This window comes from Salmo salar, chromosome ssa11 (assembly GCF_905237065.1).
Source record: "Salmo salar chromosome ssa11, Ssal_v3.1, whole genome shotgun sequence".
Lineage (NCBI taxonomy): Eukaryota > Metazoa > Chordata > Actinopteri > Salmoniformes > Salmonidae > Salmo > Salmo salar.
The window spans coordinates 69,496,703-69,518,682 of NC_059452.1; the positions used below are offsets into that span (position 1 = coordinate 69,496,703).

General features: G+C 41.8%; 1 protein-coding gene across 3 annotated transcripts in view; it reads left to right on the plus strand.

Moving 5' to 3' along the window:
- LOC106562976 (disabled homolog 2-interacting protein) overlaps positions 1 to 21,980 on the plus strand; it is a 256,858-nt gene that overhangs the window by 20,283 nt on the left and 214,595 nt on the right. Inside the window, exon 1 of one of the 3 annotated variants that reach the window (XM_014128140.2) lies at positions 2,936 to 3,063. The exons of the other annotated variants lie outside the window; for them this stretch is intronic. Coding sequence (XP_013983615.1) covers positions 3,021 to 3,063 — 43 coding nt within the window. The 5' untranslated portion in view covers positions 2,936 to 3,020. Of the gene's footprint in view, positions 1 to 2,935; positions 3,064 to 21,980 lie in introns of those variants that run through there. 3 annotated transcript variants of the gene reach the window in all.

Here is a 21,980-nt window from a genome sequence, read left to right on the forward strand (position 1 = left end):
AGAATTGTGGTCAGATTTGCCAAATGTAGGGCGAGGGAGAGCTTTATACGTGTCTCTGTGTGTGGAGTAAAGGTGGCCTAGATTGTTTTCCTTCTGGTTGCACATTTAACATGTTGATAGACATTTCATAAAACAGATTTAAGTTTCCCTGCATTAAAGTTCCGGGCCACTAGGAGCCCCGCCTCTGGATGAGCATTTTCCTGTTTGCTTATGGCGGAATACAGCTCATTGAGTGTGGTCTTAGTGCCAGCATCGTATGTAGACAGCCACGAAAAATACAGATGGTCCACAGCTTATCATGAAGTTCTCTACCTCAGGCGAGCAAAACCTCAAGACTTCCTTAGAAATTGTGCACCAGCTGTTGTTCACATATATGCACAGTCCACCACCCCTTGTCTTACCAGACGCCGCTGTTCTATCCTGCCGATACAGCGTATAACCAGCCAGCTCTATGTTGATAATGTCACGACTCGGTGAAGCATAAACACTACTGTTCAAAAGTTTGGGGTCACTTAAAAAATGTCCTTGTTTTTGAAAGAAAAACAAATTTCTTGTCCATTAAAATAGCATCAAATTGATCAGAAATACAAAACACCAGTCTACATATCAACAGTGAGGAGGCCATTCTGGGATGCTGGCTTTCTAGGCAGAGTTCCTCTGTCCAGTGTCTGTGTTCTTTTGCCCATCTTAATCTTTTCTTTTTATTTGCCAGTCTGAGATGTGGCTTTTTCTTTGCAACTCTGCCTAGAAGGCCAGCACCCCGCAGTTGCCTCTTCACTGTTAACAATGAGACTGGTGTTTTGCGGGTATTATTTAATGAAGCTGCCAGTTGAGGACTTGAAGGGCGTCTGTTTCTCAAACTAGACACTCTAATGTACTTGTCCTCTTGCTCAGTTTTGCACCAGGGCCTCCCACTCCTCTTTCTATTCTGGTTAGGGCCAGTTTGTGCTGTTCTGTGAAGGGAGTAGTACACAGCGTTGTACGAGATCTTCAGTTTCTTGGCAATTTCTCGCATAAAATAGCCTTCATTTCTCAGAACAAGAATAGACTGACGAGTTTCAGAAGAAAGTTCTTTGTTTTTGGCCATTTTGAGCTTGTAATCGAACCCACAAATGCTGATTCTCCAGATACTCAACTAGTCTAAAGAAGGCTCATTTTATTGCTTCTTTAATCAGAACAACAGTTTTCAGCTGTGCTAACATAATTGCAAAAGGGTTTTCTAATGATCAATTAGCCTTTTAAAGTGATAAACTTCTATTAGCTAACACAACATGCCATTGGAACACAGAAGTGATGGTTGCTGATAATGGGCCTCTGTACACCTATGTAGATATTCCATAAAAAAACGAGCCGTTTCCAGCTACAATAGTCATTTACAACATTAGCAATGTCTACACTGTATTTCTGATCAATTTAATGTTATTTTAATGGACAAAACCTTTGCTTTTCTTTCAAAAACAAGGACATTTCTAATATGTTTAGGTTGCCAAAGCAAGTGAAATAGACAATAAACAAAAGTGAAATAAACAAGAAAATATTAACTGTAAACACTACACAAACGTTCCAAAAGTAACACAAACAAAGGCACAGACACATGCATACACACACATGATAACATACGCACTATACATGCGCGTACACATAGATTTTGCATTGTAGATATGTGGTAGTGGAGTATGGGCCTGAGGGCACACACTTAGTGTGTTGGGAATTCTGTAATGAATGTATTGTAATGTTTTTAAAATTGCATAATTTAGTGTGTTGGGAATTCTGTAATGAATGTATTGTAATTTGCTTCAAATTGCATAATTTAGTGTGTTGGGAATTCTGTAATGAATGTATTGTAATGTTTTTCAAATTGTATAACTGCCTTAATTTTGCCGGACCCCATAATGAATACAAATACAAAAAGAATAGTTAGATATGTGGATGGGTAATACTGTTAGGTAAACAGTCACCTAGTACGGCAGGCCGTTAGCCTCCAAGCATTTTCATTTGCATTTGAGTAACAGTTTAGGGACTGGTTTCCCAGACCCAAATTAAGCCCACTCCTGGATTTGAACGCATTATCAATGGAAAATCTCCTTTGAAAGTAGGAGGACTAGGCTAAATCTGGGTCCAGGAAACCATCTGACCCTAGTCTGTGGAAGCACAGACTCGGCAGAATAAACTGTCTTGTCTTGTTTATGAAACGTGGGGATGGAGGTCTGAGGTACAGTACATAAACACTTCACTAACAAACAGGTTTCTGAACGTGCTCCAAAAACGTCCCTTTATTAATTCCATTGCCCCTGCCCTTCAGTTTCCAAACTGTAGAATGACAGACAGCAGCACTTAGCAACAGGCCACTATAAACTCTGTAAACCCTATAAACACTCACGCTATTGGCCAAATATGGAGGTGAAAGATATTCAAAAATTAAGTGTTTTTGGCGCATACTCTACATGATTTAGCATTATACCTCTTTATTCGTTTTAACTGCAAACGTTAGAAATTGATAGGAGATGAAATAAAAACTGTGAAACGAATCAGAGAGAGTTGAGCTGACTCCTGCCTCTGAATGGAAAGTCAAGTGAGAGGCTGCAGTTTTTTGTTCCTTTGAAGTTCAAGGAGTTCTAGCACAAACACAGAAGAGATGCGGACTATACTGTCACACTCCTTCCGAATGCACTGTACATACCGTAGAATGGTATCCCTTCTCCCAGTCTCTTTAGAGCAGGGATGGGCAACTTTGAGGTGGGTTGGGGCCCCACAAAGTCTGAACTCATCATGAGGGACTGCAGTGGCACATCCATACCCACACATGCAGTCATAGCTGGCTGTAGCTGTCTCTGTCATTTTGATGTTCAAAAGAAAAGTTACACTGTATCTTTAAGATCAGAAAGCGAGAGAGAAATAGAGAGGGAGAGAGCAGAGCAGAGTGTACGTAGCATACGGAGACATTAGCAGAGCTCTCTATCTGCCCTAGGCTACCACATGTGTCTGTTACTGTAACCCCCAACCACCCTGTAAAGCCCAACATGGAGCCAGACACCAGCACAACACAACAGGAGGGACACACTGGTAAGTAAGTAAGTAAGTGTGTGTGTGTGTGCGTGAATGCATGTGTGCGTGTGTTCGTGCAAGACAGAGAGATGGGAGTGAGCGAGAGAGAGAGAGAGAGAGAGAGAGAGAGAGAGAGAGAGAGAGAGAGAGAGAGAGAGAGAGAGAGAGAGAGAAGTGAGGAGGTGAAGGAGTTATAGGGGACCAGGTTGAGAGGCCAGTCAGGGGAGTTTCTCTCTCTGTTAGCCCATGAGTCTCTGGACATTTATTTCCTCCACCTCCCTGGCTGCCTAGTGAACTGAAACGGACAGTTGCCTCGGAGGGAGGGAGGGAGAGAGAAGAGAGGGAGGAAGAGAGCGAGATAGAGGGAGAGAGAGGATATTGATGTGACGAGACTTTAACAAGCTGTTGCAGTTCAAGATGTCTCCCTTGGTTTTGTCTGTCTTTCAGATGGGATCTGATGTCAACTGTTACAGTACGTTATTGCTCTCCATTGTGTTGCTGTGTATCTGTGGGGAGAAATAAAGTTTGATTTCTCATTTTAAATGTCCAGGGAAAAGCAAGAGTGGATGCTCCCCTAAATGGTAGGGGAGGTGCTGTCCTAATGAAATAGTAAACTCATGTGTGCTTTATACCCATTAAATCATTAGAAGCATAGTTAGTGTATGACTTTGTTTATTTTTTTTCATGAGCTCAAGTTGAATGAACAGAAGAGAGGAGAGGACAGCCCGTTCTCTTTGCAGGCTGTGAGTGTGTCTCTTCTCTCCTGTGTTGTTGTTCTGAGAGAGAGCCTTGGTCTTGGCTGAGGCTTCTCTCTTCTCCTGTCTGTTCCCTTTGAACAGCGCCCGGTGAACAGAATAATTTAGTGTGGCAGATGTGAGATCTCTGTAGGTGTACTGTTTCAGTTCAAAAGCACTACGTTAATTTGACAGTTATGTGAATCCCGATAACTGTGTGGGAGTTGGCGTGTGTGGGTGTACACGTGAGAGCGAGATGGAGAGCGAGATGGAGAGTGAGACAAACAGAGAGAGGGAGAGAGAGAGGTGGAGAGAGAAAGAGAAAGACTGAGTTATATACACAAATAAATCCAGGGGGATTTAAACTGTGCGAACTCAGTTAATGTGTTCTCTCTCACTCTCTTTCCCTCGCTCTCTCTCACTCCCTCGCTTTCCCTTTCACTCCCTCATTCTTTCTCTCCGTTTTTTTTACCTGTTACACCAACGCCGGGACAGTTAAACTGTAAAAAAAAAGTATGCTTCATTAGCAGGGCAAGACATTTTGTTTCTTTTCAGACCGTCTGTACGGTGTGCGTTGTAACTACCGTGGTTTAATGCAGTGAAGTTCTGCCAATATTTTGGACACTTTTGGTGAAGATGTGATTTGTCAAGAAGGTGCTTTCTGTACCCATAAGTGTCTATATATTCATGACCTATGTGTGTGTGCGTGCGTGTGTGTACCCTTCTCAGCCCGTTGGAAGAGACTGTGCTGCGCCCCTCTCCTCTGGAGGAATGTGGTTAGGAGAATGAGTCAACTCAGTCCGCTTACTGGGTTACACAGTCTCCCAATACCACTGCAGCCAGCCCTGTCCAGCCCTTCTCTCGCTCGTAGGCCAACAAGCCATAATAACAAGCCTCTCTTTTGGTTTTGTTTAGCCTAGCTGGCAGCCTAAACTTACTCCATGTGGCGAGGCCATCTTTCACTTATTGTAGCAGCTGATCCATCCTGGCTGTTGGCAACTGCTATTCATCAACTGATGAATGAATAGATTAAATGAATGAATATTTGATTGTCCCTTGGGGAAATATGTCTGTTAATGAGTACTTCTTAATATCAACCTTTTTTGGCTTTTAGACTTCAGGAAATGTGCACTTGTTGAGTTGAGGGAGATCTACACTAGGAAGCCAACTCTCAGCTATAATTATGACCTAGAGTTTTACCTGGCCGTTGACCACATGACCTAACAAGTACAAACTCCTTACCCGTGATTTGAAGCAGGTGGCCTGAGGTTGCCATCCATAGAATAACTAAAGCAGCATCAGCAACACTTGACAGCCCATCCCAACAACGCTCATGTTCTTCGATGTATTTAACCTTTTGTGATTGCTTCATGCCTCACAACGTCCATGGTTTCTAGAGTGTTGGAAGGGACAGAGGCGAGTGTGGATCGGAGACTAATCTTTGTGACATGTTCTAATTTCTTCCTCACACCTCATTGATTGTGATCTGTAATTTGGCATTTGTTTTAAGTATAAATGGGCTCCCACTGGTTTGGGAGCCTGGCAGTAATTTACTGGTTGAACATTTCCTTTGCACCCTGCCAATGCCAGAGTCAGATGGGACACGATATGGTTGTGTACAAGTACAAATGCTTTAGAACTTCACTAGCAGAGAGAGGCTGGGAGAGAGAAAAAGACAGAGGACAGAGAAAGCAGACATAGATGCTGAGAGAGAGAACAGGAAAGAAAGGGGAGAGAGAGAAAGAGGGTACAGGGGCATCAGGAGGAGTATACTCTTACAAAAAAGGTTCAAAGTAGAACAATACAAGGTTCTTTGGTTTGTCCCCATAGAGGAACCCTTTTTGGTGCTGGGTAGAACTTTTTGTAGACGGTTTTATTTACACTGGTCCCATGTTTAATGAGCTGAAAGAAAATATTTGTCCTATACGCACAAAAACTTTCTCTCAAATTTTGTTCACAAATGTGTTTACATCCCTGTTAGAACGTACTTGTCCTTTGCCGAGAAGGAGGTTCCAGATTGGCGCAGCAGCCTAAGGCACTTTATCTCAGCACTTGAGGTGTCACCACAGACACCCTGGTTCAATTCCAGGCTGTATCACAACCGGCTGTGATTGGGAGTCCCATAGGGTGGCGCACAATTGGCCCAGCGTCGTCCAGATTGGCCATCATTGTAAATAATAATTTGTTCTTAACTGACTTGCCTAGTTAAATAAAGGTTACATTTTAAAATGTTTTAAATAAAAATGAGGTAACCCATTACGTTTACATTTGAGTCATTTAGCAGACACTTATCCAGAGCGACTTACAGTAGTGAATGCATACATTTCATACACTTTTTCTCCATACTGGTCCCCCATGGGAATCGAACCCACAACCCTGGTGTTGCAAACACCACGCTCTACCAACTGAGCTACACAGGACTAGTATCCATCCACCTGACAGGTGTGACATATCAATAAGCTGATTAAACATCATGATCATTATAAAGATTCACCTTGTGCTGGGGACAATAAAAGGCCACTCTAAAACGTGCAGTTTTGTCACACAACACAATGTCACAGATGTCTCAAGTTTTGAGGGAGCGTGCAATTGGCATGCTGACTGAAGGAATGTCAACCAGAGCTGTTGCCAGAGAATTGAATGTTCATTTCTCTACCATAAGCCGCCTCCAACATCGTTTTAGAGAATTTAGCAGTACGTCCAACCGGCCTCACAACTAAAGACCACGTGTAACCACGCCAGTCCAGGAACTCCACATCTGACTTCATCACCTGCGGGATCGTCTGAGACCAGCCACCCGGACAGCTGATGAAACTGTCGGATTTCTCAACTGAAGAATATCTGCACAAACTGTCAGAAAATGTCACAGGGAAGCTCATCTGCGTGCTCATCATCCTCACTAGGGTCTTAACTAGACTGCAGTTCGCCGTCATAACTGACTTCAGTGAGCAAATGCTCACCTTTGATGGCCACTGCCACACTGGAGAAGTGTGCTCTTCATGGGTGAATCCCGGTTTCAACTGTACCGGGCAGGTGGCAGAGAGTGTGTATTGCTTCGTGTGGGTGAGCGGTTTGCTGATGTCAACATTGTGAAAAGAGTGCCCCATGGTGGCGGTGGGGTATGAGCAGGCATAAGCTACAGACAACCGACACAATTGCATTTTATCGATGGCAATTTGAATGCGCAGAGATTCTTCCTAGAACCCTCTAAGAACGGTTCCACCAGCCTTATTAACCTTTAACCCCCGAAGGTCGATTTCCACTCCCCTGCAGAAATCGAATTAGCATTATAATAATAAAACAATCCCCAGTTTAAGCTAGAAATTAAAAATGTTTGCATTGGATGCATCTCAATCCACCTGTCGCACTTCCTCATAGGCGGACGCAATGAAAGGTGACAGAGCTAGAGTGGTGTTTGTCAGATCATGAGACATTTCGAAAATCGGTCTTCTCACATAATCGTCTGTAGTGTGGTGTTCTCCGTTTTGCTCTACAACCCCCACAAGTGTATTGGGGCTCTTCTGAAGTCAGTACAGCCAATCTGCCAACTTCTGTCTGTAGCATCTGAACAGTTTTGCTCTAGGATGCCCACAGGCCTCACAACACTCATCTGAAGGTCCCCCGGTATCAGGTGAAAAAACAAATGGAAGTATACAGTATATGGAGGCTGTTCAGTGCCAAAAAGAATGGGTTAAATACATGTAAAAAATATATAATAATGTTTCCTGATATCTCTCAGATATATGACAGACACTTCAGAATGAACTTTCTTTTGATTTTTTGGGGGACTATCTGTTGTTCCATGTAGTGAATATATTATTAATTGCATTTGTATGGCCTAATAGCACTAAGGCAGAAAATTATTTTTTATCAAATAATTTCAAAAATATATATACTGTTTGATACTTCAAGGGGTCTTAAAATTCTAAATCAAATACAAAATTGGTACGACCTTCCTAATACAATTCCATATAGCTTAGTAGAACCCCCCTCCCCCCTCGGCTTAGACAGGGCTTAGACTCTTATGGGATAAAATTGTATTATTTATTACAATACATTACATATATCATAAGGCCTTTCTTTGAGGGCCTAGTTTTACCCTAACACAGTGGTGTTAGGAATCTACTGGTTTACAGGCCACATCCGGCCTGCAAGTCACATTATATTGGCTTGCAAAGTGATGTGTAATTCCTATTGGAATCCAGCCAGACTTAATATATTCAACAAGTGGAATTGTTAGTCACCTGCAACCTGCATTCAGAATGACTGCCAGGGTAGGGAAAACTGAATATCTAGACTACGCCAATCATCTAAACTGGAACAACCATCTCAGTAACGGGTGCAATACATCCAACAGATTGGATTAGTTTAGAAAACTGTATGTTATGAATCTTTGTGTAGCATAAAATGAATCAACCAATCAATGGGCTCCCGAGTGGCGCAGCGGTCTAAGGCACTGCATCTCAGTGCTAGAGGTGTCACTACAGACCCTGCTTTGATTCCAGGCTGTATCACAACTGGCTGTGATTGGGAGCCATAGGGCAGTGCACAATTGGCCCAGTGTCATCTGGGTTTGGCTGGGGTAGGCCATCATTGTAAATGACAATTTGTTCTTAACTGACTTGCCTAGTTAAATAAATAAAATAAAAATACAAAATGTACATGCAAAAATGCAGGTATTACAGTAAAACAAACTGTTCAGAAAATCTCCTTCCAATAGAGGATGCTGGGAAATATTATACATGGTTCTTCTGATCAAAACAGTTCTTGGTAGAACCATATCCTACCGCAAACAACACTTTTTTCTAAGATTGCAGGGTGGGGTAGGGAAACAAGGGCAGAGGGGTAGGGGTATGTAAGGGAGTAAACAAGGCATGGAGTGGGGTGGCATGGGCTCTGTCTGGCCTTTGTCACTTAACAATTGTCTGTACTTTAATAGATGCATAAAGTCAGTCGAACTGGGTACGCTCATTCCCTACAGCATGTGAACTATAGTCTCTGAAACATTTCAACTAGTACACCTGCATGACTTTGTACAAAAGGAGATTTGGAGAGAGCTGGATATGGAGACGTTGAGAGGAGAAAGAGGTTGAAGAGAGAGAGAGATTGAAAGAAAAAAGTGAGAGGCGGAATGGGAGAGTGAAAAACGTCAATCTGTGCCCTTCCTTCATTGACATGTAAATAGGTCTTAGTGTTTTTTGTCCTAGCTGAGGAGAGCTGAATTCCTCTGCTGGAGGAGGGAGCACATGGAGGGGTGCAGAGCGAGGCGCAGGGGAACACTCACACCCCTGAGGGGTCACATTTTGTAAGGGAGTTAGGGAGGAGGACTGCACCACACTATTGCCGATTCTCACTTATTGGTCAGTGAAACACTGGGGGAAAAAACAGACGCTCTCCATTTCTCTCTTTCCCTCTCTCTTTCCCTCTCTCTCTAACTCCATCTTTCCTTTTCTTTTAACTGAACCAGGGGACTGAAACACTGGATGTTGACCAGCTAGAAGCTTGTTTTCACTGCAGTTAGAAATTGTCACAGCAGCCATTTGCAAGTGGGACACACTACGGTCTTGATGGTTTAATAGAGAGAGGTTATTGTCTTGTCTCTTCTGTTTCTCTCTTTTGAATGAAATACATATATTTGTTTAATCTTGCTCGCTGCAGTGTGCTAGTTGTATTCAGAATTTGTGTATGTGGACTGAGACACACATTGCTCTGCTACCACACCGCCACTTTACATATGCGAAGGCTTTTATAAAGTGACGGTGTGGTAGTTGAGGAGAGTGGACTGTAATCTTCTTCCTGGTCAGTCCTGTCCATCTTACAGGCTCTCAGTCAGTTCACTGAGGTTATACATTAGCCAAGGTGTTACAGTGTGTTTTATATACTTAGTCTGCTTCAATGTCCTGACAACCAAACACTATGTAAGATGGTTTTCAGGTGTGTCCTCTATCCTGTCTGATGACAGGATATAGGCTTTCTTGTGCGGCTTTCTGGTGTGTGTGTTTGTGCGCATGTGTGCATGCATGAATGCTTCTGTGTGCGCATGTGTGTGGTGTTTGTGTATCCATTTATGTACATTGGTGTGTGTGTGTTTCTGCACGTGTACAACACATTCGTGTCTGTGTTTATGCAGCAGCTAATCAGCACTGACGCTAACAGCTAATGAGCATCCGCCAGTGGGCCTCCATCCAAGACCCACACCAGAAGCATCCTCTCCTTTAGTCTGACTGTGTGTGCTGTGGAGAAAGAAGAAGCAGCCTCCTGTCTTTGTCTGAGTCAGTCCTACAGATATCATTATTTACACCCACCAAAAATGCACATGCATACACTATACTGTGTCCCAAATGGCATGCTATTCCCCTCTGGGCCCTGATCAAAAGTAGTGCACTATATAGAGAATAGGGTGACATTTGCGACACATTCAACACCTCCCAACCCTAATGTCCATCTGGGCACTATTCCATTTATACAGATCTGATTGTGGCCCAGGGGAGTGAGCAGGGAATATAAGTATATTAAAAGCTGCACACAGCAGCACAGCACAGCTAGATCTTATTTATGGAAGTGTACAGGTTTTAAGAGGTAAACAGCCAACAGTCTGAAGTCACTTCAGCCAATGAGATCTCAGTACTTCTGGCTTTGCTGTTAGATCCTGAGGACTTGTTATTTTGAGTGGTGATTGGCCATCATGGATACAGACTCTGCAGAGAGCGATAGAGTGAGAGAGTGAGAGAGAGCAAAAGAGAGCGAGAGAGTGTAGTACTATACTGCAACAAATTGCTGGAAATTTACAGCAAAGCTTTTACAGTTAGCTACTGTAACTCTATATTACAGTACAGCCCTAAAACGAGCAATGCATTATGGGGTGTCAATGACATTCGCTACACTGTTGTAAAATGTTACAATACCATTTTACAGTAAAGTACTATATTTATAGCAGTATACCATGAATTATGGTGCATTGTGGGAAATAATCTCTGGCTCATGAACATATTTAGAGATGTGCTTTGTAAGAGGCTATATGTTGCATTCATTAGTGAGAATGCTGTACTCCACAGAATGCAGTACCATACTATTTAAAAAATAATATTTGTTAAGTAAATTTCTAGTAACTTACTGGCTACTGTGCTGCCAGAAATGTACTGTAATTCAGCACTACCCCATAGAATACCATAGTGTATTTTTGGAGAGTCAAAAATCTTTTGTGGGTGCATGGTATTGTTGTGGCTCATTAACAAAATTTGAGGCGTGCCTTATAAGAGACTATACTTGTTGCACCCGTTAGTGAGAGTGCTGTACCAATTTAAATGATATGCGGTAGTAATTCCCTAGCAATTAAATGTATTGTTTTGCCCTGTAATCGTGTCCCGTTTGGAAGCTCTTGTTTAGGCCTCTTGAAGTGCAAGTGATATAAAACACCACATATTCATGAATATGCTGTAAGATACACATACCTAGCAGCCAACCTGCTTGCACTAATGTAATTACAGTAAAATACCAACATGATACAGTAGCCTTTATTTTCTTACTGTATAGTTGGCTAATTTTACGGTATTGTACTGTGTCATTGCACTGCATTTTCCAGTAACAACCAGGAAGCTTGTGGTAAATTGCTGTGAATATTACAGTAACATAATTTGCACTAGCCAGAGATAGGCAAATACGTATCTTGTTACAAATACAAGATATGTTGAAGACCGATGTATTCTTAACTTCAACAACATTCCCAGTAACGGTTACAGAAACATTTTACTTGACTGTGACGTTTGTTTTTTTATCAACCTTAGATGAATGCACTGACTGTCACTCTGGACAAGAGAGTCTGCTAAATGACCAAAATGTAAATGTTAAAAATAAAGATTTGCAAAGCGCACTGCTCAATATTATTTTAATGAGCTTCTCCCTAAAACTATTTGTATTTTGATCAAATTTGACTTTGTTTGGGGGCGGACGTCATTAGAATAATACCCAGCAGTGTGCTTTGCAAGTGTTCATTGGTACATTTACATTTTGGTCATTTAGCAGACGCTCTTACATTAACAAGAATATACCACAGTCATAGCAAGTAAAAAGAGTGTTACTGTTACAAAGAATGTTGTAGTTAAGCGGGCTACTTGCAAGCATATATTTGTATTAGAAAATACAAAATAGGCTACATGAATTGTAATCCAGGCCTGTGAAATACACATTTCAAAATAGGTATTGAACGTATTGAAATAAATATATCAAATACATGTAACAGAAATACTGCCCGTCGTTGGCACTAGCTTCCGGCACTGTAAATCTGCAACAGTTTATTAACCACTATGCTTCCAGTAATGCACTATAAATTCTAGAAATACAGCATACTGCTGTAGTCAGGTGTTCCATTAATATGCAGAATATTTGTGTTACAGTAAAGGTCCTATACATCTACAGTAATTTACTGGCTACTGTGCTGCCAGTAGCTGACTGTAAAAATTACAGGTTTTCTTTTACTGTGTTAAAGGGATTATCTACTTCCCCAGAGTCAGATGAACCCGTGGATACCCTTTGTATGTCTCTGTGTCCAGTATGAAGGAAGTTTGAGGTAGTTTGCAAGCCAATGCTAACATTGTGCTAGTGCTAGTTAGCAACGTCATTCAAACTGCATGCAATGACATAGAAATGGTATCCACAAGTTCATCTGACTCTGGGGAAGTAGATAAAGGGCCTTATTGCTAAAATCATGAAGTATCCCTTTAAGGCTGTTTGCTGAATTAGGGATGTAATGATTCACTAATACGCATTGGTCCCCGGTTCAAATGTTTAAGATGTGAATGCATGATGCGTGCATCGGTCTGTGGGACCCCAAACCAATCAAAATGTAGCATGCATCGGTCAGAAAATCGATTCAAATGTTACGAATCGCCGGTCCTGTCATCGTCGTGTGTGTAGGTGGCAGGGAAGTCAGGCGCAGGAGAAACCAACTTGGTATAACTGGAGTAGTGTAATAAAGAAATAAAAACAAACTCCAAAACCAACGTACATAAATAAAATAACATGGGTAAAATTAACCCGTCGCACACCAATACAAAATACACGAGCACATAACAAACAAACAATCTCTGATAAGGACATGAGGGTAAACAAAGGGTTAAATACACAACATGTAATGAATGGGATTGGAACCAGGTGTGTAGGAAGACAAGACAAAACCAATGGAAAATGAAAAATGGATCAATGATGGCTAGAAGACCGGTGACGTCGAACGCCGAGCACCACCCGAACAAAGAGGGGCATCGACTTCGGCAGAAGTCGTGACAGGTCCACACATTTCTTTTCCTCATATTACTATCTTCTTACCTTTCAAAATATCTCTCATATTTGTGACAACTGATGCATCCTCTCCTTCAGTGTCGAACTAAGCATGTAACTGTGTTGACAGTCATTGATCAACAAGTAATTTAGCATGTAGATCAACCCAGGCAATATCTGTAGCCAGTGGTGTAAAGTACTTAAGAAAAATATTTTTGTTGGGTATCTGTACTTTACTTTACTATTTATATTTTTGACAACTTTTACTTTCACTTCACTACATTCCTAAAGAAAATAATGTACTTTTTACTCCATACATTTTCCCTGACACTCAAAGTGCTCGTTAGATTTTGAATGCACAGAAAATGGTCCAATTCACACACTTTTTAAGAGAACATCCCTGGTCATCCATACTGCCTCTGATCTGGAGAACTCACTAAACACAAATGTTTCATTTGTAAATGATGTCTGAGTGTTGGTGTGTGCCCTTGGATATCCGTAAATAATACAAATAAAAAATACAATTGTGCAGTCTGGTTTGCTTAATATAAGGACTTTTAAATTATTCATACTTTTACTTTTTATACTCAAGTATATTTTAGCAATTACGTTTACTTTTGATACTTAAGTATATATTAGCAATTACATTTACTTTTGATCCTTAAGTTTATTAAAAACCAATACTTTTAGACTTTTACTCAAGGAATATTTTACTGGGTGACTTTCACTTGAGTCATTTTCTATTAAGGTATCTTTACTTTTACTTAAGTGATTACTTTTACTCACGTTTGATTTAGGCTGTTCAGGCACTGTCACTAATAGTTTTAGTAGTTTTGCTTAAAATAAATCTGTGCATATGGTCATTTTTTTAAAACAGGGTAAGGTTGATACTTTCATAAGGAGGACAACAATCGCTTTTTCTACTGCACAGTTGAAGCAGGAGGAAAATAAATCTTCCAAACAATCTAAATCATTTTTGATTTTGAGATCAGTGGCAAAAACGAATTTGTTAAGATAAATATTGATACATTACTAGCTCAAACATTTTGAATCTGCAAAAATGACATTAATTAGTGGATGGTGATTTCAGATCAAAAATGTGGGGACAAAAAGCACACATTACTCCCTTATCTGATAGTGGGTAGATGCCCAGTTTCCATATGGCTTCGCTCGGGTGCCTACATACACCACAGACATACACTGAGTGTACAAAATATTAGGAAAACCTTCCTAATATTGAGTTGCACCCCCTTTTGCACTCAGAACAGTTTCAATGGGTCGTGGCATGGACTCTACAAGGTGTTGAAAGTGGTCCACAGGGATGCTGGCCCAAATTGACTCCAATGCTCCCACAGTTGTGTCAAGTTGGCTGGTAGTGGATATCTACTCTGAATAGCTCTTTCCATCTCATCCCTCAGGTGCTCAATTGGATTGAGATCTGGTGACTGGGGAGTCCACTTCAATAGCTGAATTCACTGTCATGTTCGTGGAACCAGTAATGGACAATCCTCGCCTTGCGGCATGGGGCATTATCCTGCTGAAAATGTTTTATTCACAGATCGATACACTGCTGCCATGAAGAGATGCACCTGATTGGCAATGATGTTCAGATATCCTGTGGCATTCAAACGTTGCTCCACTTTTATCAAGGGACCCAATGAAAACACACCCCCCACCATCACACCACCAGCCTGCAATGTTGACGCGGCATGATGGATGCATGTACTCATGTGGTTTTCTCCGTACCCTAGTTCTCCCATCAGCGTAAAACAGCAGGAACTGGGATTCATTAGACCAGGAAATGTTTTTCCTCATTACATTTTGAATGCTTAACAGGACAGAAAATGGTCCAATTCACACACGTTTTAAGAAAACATCCCTGGTCACCACTACTGCCTCTGATCTGGAGGACTCACTAAACACAAATACTTCATTTGTAAACGATGTCTGAGTGTTGGTATGTACCCCTGGATATCCGTAAATAATACAAAACAACTAGAAAATTGTGCCGTCTGGTTTGCTTAATATAAGGACTTTTGAATGATTCATACTTTCACTTTTAATACTTACTGTAAGTGTATTTTAGCAATTACATGTACTTTGATACTTAAGTATATTAAAAAACAATACTTATAGACTTTTACTCAAGTAGTATTATACTGGGTGACCTTCACTTTTACTTGAGCCATTTTCTATTAAGGTATCCTTGCTTCTACTTAAGCATGACAATTGGGTACATTTTCCACCACTGCTGGAACTGCAGTTCTTGACATTCAAATCGGTGCCTCTGGCACCTACTACCATGCCCATTCACACTCTGAATGGCACACATGCACAATCCCTATCTCAATTGTCTCCAGGCTTGAAAACCCTTCTTTAATAATCCTTAAGAGTCTATTGACATAATAAAAATCCCCACCAAAGTCCTTCAGTTACAGCTAGCTTTATCAGTTTGCATGGGCTGCGTCTCAATCCACCACATTCGCCTACGTTGGCTTTCCACGTCTGCGGTGGAAGGTGGCCAGGCTACAGCCGTGTTTGTCAGACCGTGAGACAGCCCGAAAATATGTCTTCTTACGAAAAAGTCTGTAGCGTCCTACAAACTACGGAAAGATGAGACTCACATGATGGTGTTCACCGTTTTGCTCTAAGACCCACACAAGTATCACAGGACTCGCCTGAATGTAGCCCATACAAATTAATGGAGTATAGATATATATATATATATATATATATATATATATATATATAGATATTATACATTCATCTGAAGGTAACCCATACAAATGAATGGAAGTATGGAGGTGATTTTGTGACAACAAAAATAAGGGGTTGAATATGTGTACAAACAAAACCAAAATATTTCCGAAGCTTTCTTATATCTCCTAGATATAGGACATACACTTCAAAACCTTATTCCTTATGATTTCTTTTTTGGCTGTCTTCTTTGCCATTTATTAATGTGTTATTCAATGTGTTTCTGTAGGCTATAGTAGTAAATGCCACATTTTTTACATATTTGTTTAATACCTAAAGGGGTCTTAAAATTGTAAGTCAGATAGCTAAATGATCCATGGTATGACCATCCTAAAACAATTACAATTGTTAGCTTAGTAGAATCCCCTCCCCCCAACAGCTTAGACCTTTAGGGGTTTTAACCTATATTATCCCCTTCATCTACACTGATTGAAGTGGATTTAACAGGTGACATCAATAAGGGATCACACAGTGCGTTGGGAAAGTATTCAGACCCTTTGACTTTTTCCACATTTTGTTACGTTACAGCCTTATCCTAAAATGGATTAAATAAATAAAAAATCCTCATTAGTCTACACGCATTACCCCATAATGACAAAGTGAAACAGGTTTTTAGACATTTTAGCAAATTTATTAAGAAAAAAATAACACATTTTATCACATTTACACAAGTATTTAGACCCTTTACTTTGTTGAAGTACCTTTGGCAGCGATTGCAGCCTCGAGACTTTATGGGTATGACTTTACAAGCTAGGCACACCTGTATTTGGAGAGTTTCTCCCATACATCTCTGCAGATCCTCAGAAGCACTGTCAGGGTGGATGGGGAGCGTCGCTGCACAGATATTTTCAGGTCTCTCCAGAGATGTTCAATCAGGTTCAAGTCTGGGCACTGGCAGGGCCACTCAAGGACATTCAGAGACTTGTCCCGAAGCCACTCCTGTGTTGTTTTGGCTTTGTGCTTAGGGTCGCTGTCATGTTGAAAGTTGAACCTTCGCCCCAGTCCGAGGTCCTGAGTGCTCTGGAGCAGGTTTTCATCAAGGATCTCCCTGTACTTTTCTCCGTCCATCTTTCCCTCGATCCTGACTAGTCTCCCAGTCCCGGCCACGGAAAAACATCCCCACAGCATGATGCTGCCACCAACATGCTTCACTGTAGGGAAGGAGGCAGGTTTCCTTTAGAGGTGACGTTTGGCATTCAGGCCAAGTGTTCAATCTTGGTTTCATCAGACCAGAGAATGTTGTTTGTCATGGTCTGAGAGTTTTTAAGTGCCTTATGGCAAACTCCAAGCGGTCTGTCGTGCCTTTTACTGAGGAATGGCTTCGGTCTGGCTACTCTAGCATAAAGGCCTGATTGGTGGAGTGCTGCAGAGATGGTTGTCCTTCTGGAAGGTTCTCCCATCTCCACAGAGGAACTCTGGAGCTCTGTCAGAGTGACCATTGGGTTCTTGGTCACCACCTCCCTGACCAAGGTCCATCTCCCCCGATTGCTCTAGGAAGAGTATTGGTGGTTCCAATGCTGCAGAGATTTTTTGATATCCTTCCCCAGATCTGTGCCTTGACACAATCCTGTCTTAGAGCTCTACCGACAATTCCTTCAACCTCATGGCTTCGTTTTTGCTCTGACATGCACTGTCAATTGTGTGTAGACTGATGAGGGAAAAAAGTATATTTAATACATTTTAGAATAAGGCTGTAATATAATAACATTTGGAAAAAGTCAAGGGGTCTGAATACTACACCTGGTCAGTCTTTGTCATAGAAAGAGTAGGTGTTCCTAATTTTTTGTTCACTTAGTACATACATGTTCATCATTTACACACACAATAACACACACACACACAGAGAAGTCAGCTCAGACAGATCCAGCTCAAAGGACCCGCTCATGAGCTCCATCAGCAGCATATTTGAATTTAGAATGGAAATTGAACGTGTTCAGCAAATGTTAGTTCATCTAATCGTATCACATCAAACTGAATCGCATTGATTCGTTCCTTGAATCAAACCGAATCGCACCGAATTGTTTCAAACTAGACATATCATTCCTGTATCGTATCGGAGCCCATGTATCTAGATACGTATTGAATCATCTTGAAAGGGAAAGATGCACATCCCTAGTATTGGTGCTTTAAAGGCTGATCCTGGTTCAGTTCTGTAATGATGGGGCCAGATTGCTTATTGTTGTGTATAGGCGCTTATTGGCTGATCTAGGATCAGTTCCATAATAAAGGTGACATCAGTGTCATTGGTATGATAGTCTGTTGCTGACCTCTTCAAGGCTAATCTAGGATCAGTTAATCAGTTAGTGCAACTAAGCTTGGCTGTTGTGCTGGTCTGTATTGGTGCTGTAAGCATTGTAAGCACCTGAATCTGATCTGTGTTAGTATTCAGCAAGACTCAATGTTGGCCCCATCTGTCAGGATCCCTGCTGAGAGAGACGTGTCATTATCCTACCTGGGAGGGAGGGAGGGAGGGAGGGAGGGAGGGAGGGAGGGAGGGAGGGAGGGAGGGAGGGAGGGAGGGAGGGAGGGAGGGAGGGAGGGAGGGGTAGAGACTGGGAGAGAGAAAGGAACAGGTAAAAAAACAGATAATGTTGTTTTAGCAAATGTACTGATTCTCTCTAGTTTGCATATGTTTATATGGTGTGTGTGTTCACAGTGTATAGTGTGGGTGTTGTTTCGTGTTAGTCGCCATGTGTTGTATATAACATGGAGTGATGGCAGGGTATGTAGTAGAGCCAAGCATAGCCCTGAGCCCGTTACACAGTTATAAAAAATGTATGGAGGGAATGTGCTTTTCATAGCAGTGTGTAAATCTTATGTAAATTAGCTAACATGTTTGCCAGAGAACAAGAGAGAGTGAGAAGGAGCGAGAGAGAGAGTGAGAAATACATAGCGAGAGAAAAAGGAAAGATAGAGACACGCGAAAAGAGAGACAAAGAATGAGAGGAAACAAGTGAGAATGATCACAGCCATTTCCTGGGTGAATCAAATCAAAGTTGAAAAGATAAGACAAGCTGAATTTGATCTGTTTTGTTTATCCTGCTTTTATTGTTTGTGGGATTTAGCCCTGAGGGCTGAACTAACTACACTGTGCTTTAGGGGTGTCATCATCTCTTCCCACAATGACTGGGCCCAAAGAAATATAGACACCTTAAACAATCTATACAACTTACCAAGTGTGTTTTATAAAGTTTGTTTTGGAGAAGGTCAAACATTATATTACTATGATGACATATTATTATCTACAAATCAGCTGGGCTAGACAATCTGGACCCTCTCTTCCTAAAATTATCCGCCGCCATTGTTGCAACCCCTAGTACTAGTCTGTTCAACCTCTCTTTCGTATTGCCTTGGTATCTCTAATAACGGCCTCGCCTGGTTCACTAACTACTTCTCAGATAGAGTTCAGCGTGTCAAATCAGAGGGCCTGTTGTCCGGACCTCTGGCAGTCTCTATGGGGGTGCAACAGGGTTCAATTCTCGGGCCGATTATTTTTTCTGTACATATCAATGATGTCGCTCTTGCTGCGGGTGATTCTTTGATCCAGCTCTATGCAGACGACACCATTCTGTATACATCTGGCCCTTCTTTGGACACTGTGTTAACAAACCTCAAAACGAGCTTCAAGGCCATACAACACTCCTTCCATGGCCTCCAACTGCTTTTAAATGCAAGTAAAACAAAATGCGTGCTCTTCAACAGATCGCTGCCCACAACCGCTCGCCCGACTAGCATCACTACTCTGGACAGTTCTGACTTAGAATATGTGGACAACTATAAATACCTAGGTGTCTGGCTAGACTGTAAACTCTCCTTCCAGACTCATATTAAGCGTCTCCAATCCAAAATGAAATCTAGAATCGGCTTCCTATTTCGCAAAAAAGCCTCCTTCACTCATGCTGCCAAACGTACCCTCGTAAAACTGACTATCCTACCGATCCTTGACATCAGCGATGTCATTTACAAAATAGCCTCCAACACTTTATTCAGCAAATTGGATGCAGTCTATCACAGTGCCATCAGTTTTGTCACCAAAGCCCCATATACTGCTCACTACAGCGACGTGTATGCTCTCGTTGGATGGTCCTCGCTACATATTTGTCGCCAAACCCACTGGCTCCAGGTCATCTATTCTTTGCTAGGTAAAGCCCCACCTTATATCAGCTCACTGGTCACCATAGCAACACCTACCCGTAGCACACGCTCCAGCAGGTTTATTTCACTGGTCATCCCCAAAGCCAACACCTGCTTTGGCCGCCTTTCCTTCCAGTTCTCTGCTGCCAATGACTGGAACAAATTGCAAAAATCACTGAAGTTGGAGACTTATATCTCCTTCACTATCTTTAAGCATCAGCTGTCAGAGCAGCTTACTGATCGCTGCAGCTGTACACAGCCCATCTGTAAATAGACCATCCAACCAACTACCTACCTCATCCCATATTTGTTTTTGTTTTTCTGCTCTTTTGCACACCAGTATTTCTACTTGCACATCCTCATCTGCACATCTATCACTCCAGTGTTAATTGCTAAATTGTAATTACTTTGCCACTATGGCCTATGTATTGCCTTACCTCCTTACTTCATTTGAACACACTGTATACAGATTTTTCTATTGTGTTATTGAATGTGTAACTCTGTGTTGTTGTTTTTGTCGCACTGCTTTGCTTTACCTTGGCCAGGTCGCAGCTGTAAATGAGAACTTGTCTCAACTGGCCTACTTGGTTAAATAAAGGTGAAATAAAAAAATCACATTATTTGTTTCTTCCTCATCTGTAACTGATATTCTCCTTTACGTATGAACACTATAAACGTGCATTCAATATTATCAGTATGTCCTAATCTGCCTCTGTCAATGGTGCCCCTGTAGCTCTGATCGACAAGGATCCTTCTGCAACTGTCTAAATTAGTTTAGTACTTGGAAGTTGTAAGGATTCTTTTACTGCTAAAAGTAAACACAGTGTACAAACCATTTGGAGTACCTTCCTAATATATAGTTGCAACCCCTTTTGCTTTCAGAACACCCTCAGTTCGTCAGGGCATGGACTCAAGGTGTTGAAAGTGGTCCACAGGTATGCTGGCACATGACCCCAATGCTTCCCACAGTTGTGTCAAGTTGGCTGGTAGTAGATCTCTACTCCGAATAGCTCTTTCCATCTCATTACATTTTACATTTACATTTTAGTCATTTAGCAGACGCTCTTATCCAGAGCGACTTACAGTACTAAATGCATACATTTCATACAATTTCATACATTTTTTTGCTGGACCCCCGTGGGAATCGAACCCACAACCCTGGTGTTGCAAACACCATGCTCTACCAGCTGAGCTACAGGGAAGGCTCATCTCATCCCACAGATGCTCAATTGGATTGAGATCTGGTGACTGGGCAGGCCACTACAGTAAACTGAATTCACTGTCATGTTTGTGGAACCAGTCCTGGACAACCCTAGCCTTGTGGTATGGGGCATTATCCTGCTGAAAAAAATTCATTCACAGATCGATACACTGCTGCCATGAAGAGATGCACCTGGTTGGCAATGATGTTCAGATATCCTGTGGCATACAAACGTTGCTCCACTTTTAACAAGGGACCCAATGAAAACACACCCCACACCATCACATCACCAGCCTGCAATGTTGACACGCGGCATGATGGATGTATGAACTCGTGTTTTTCTCCGTACCCTAGTCCTCAAATCTGTGTGAAACAGCAGGAACCAGGATTCATCAGACCAGGCAATGTTTTTCCAATTCTCCAGTGTCCAGTGTTTTCGTTCCTTAGCCCACTGCAAGCACAGTTTCTTGTTTTTTGCTAAAAGAAGTGGAACTCTGTAAGGTTGTCAGCTGCCATAGCCCATTCTTGTCAAGGTACCACGAGTTGCTCATTCTTTTATGGGCAATGTTGTACTGGACTGTCAGTTGACTAACTCTCGCCCATCTATTGCTCTGTACAATTCCTGTCAGCCTCTGTCCTCTTTCATCAATAACCTGTTTTCAACCACTGGCCTGCCGTTGGCTGGATGTCCTTTGGGTGGTGGACCATTGTTGATACACACGGGAAACTGTTGAGCGTGAAAAACCCAGCAGCGTTGCTGTTCTTGACACACTCACACCGGGACACCTGGCACCTACTACCATACTCCGTTCAAAGGCACTTATGTATTTTGTCTT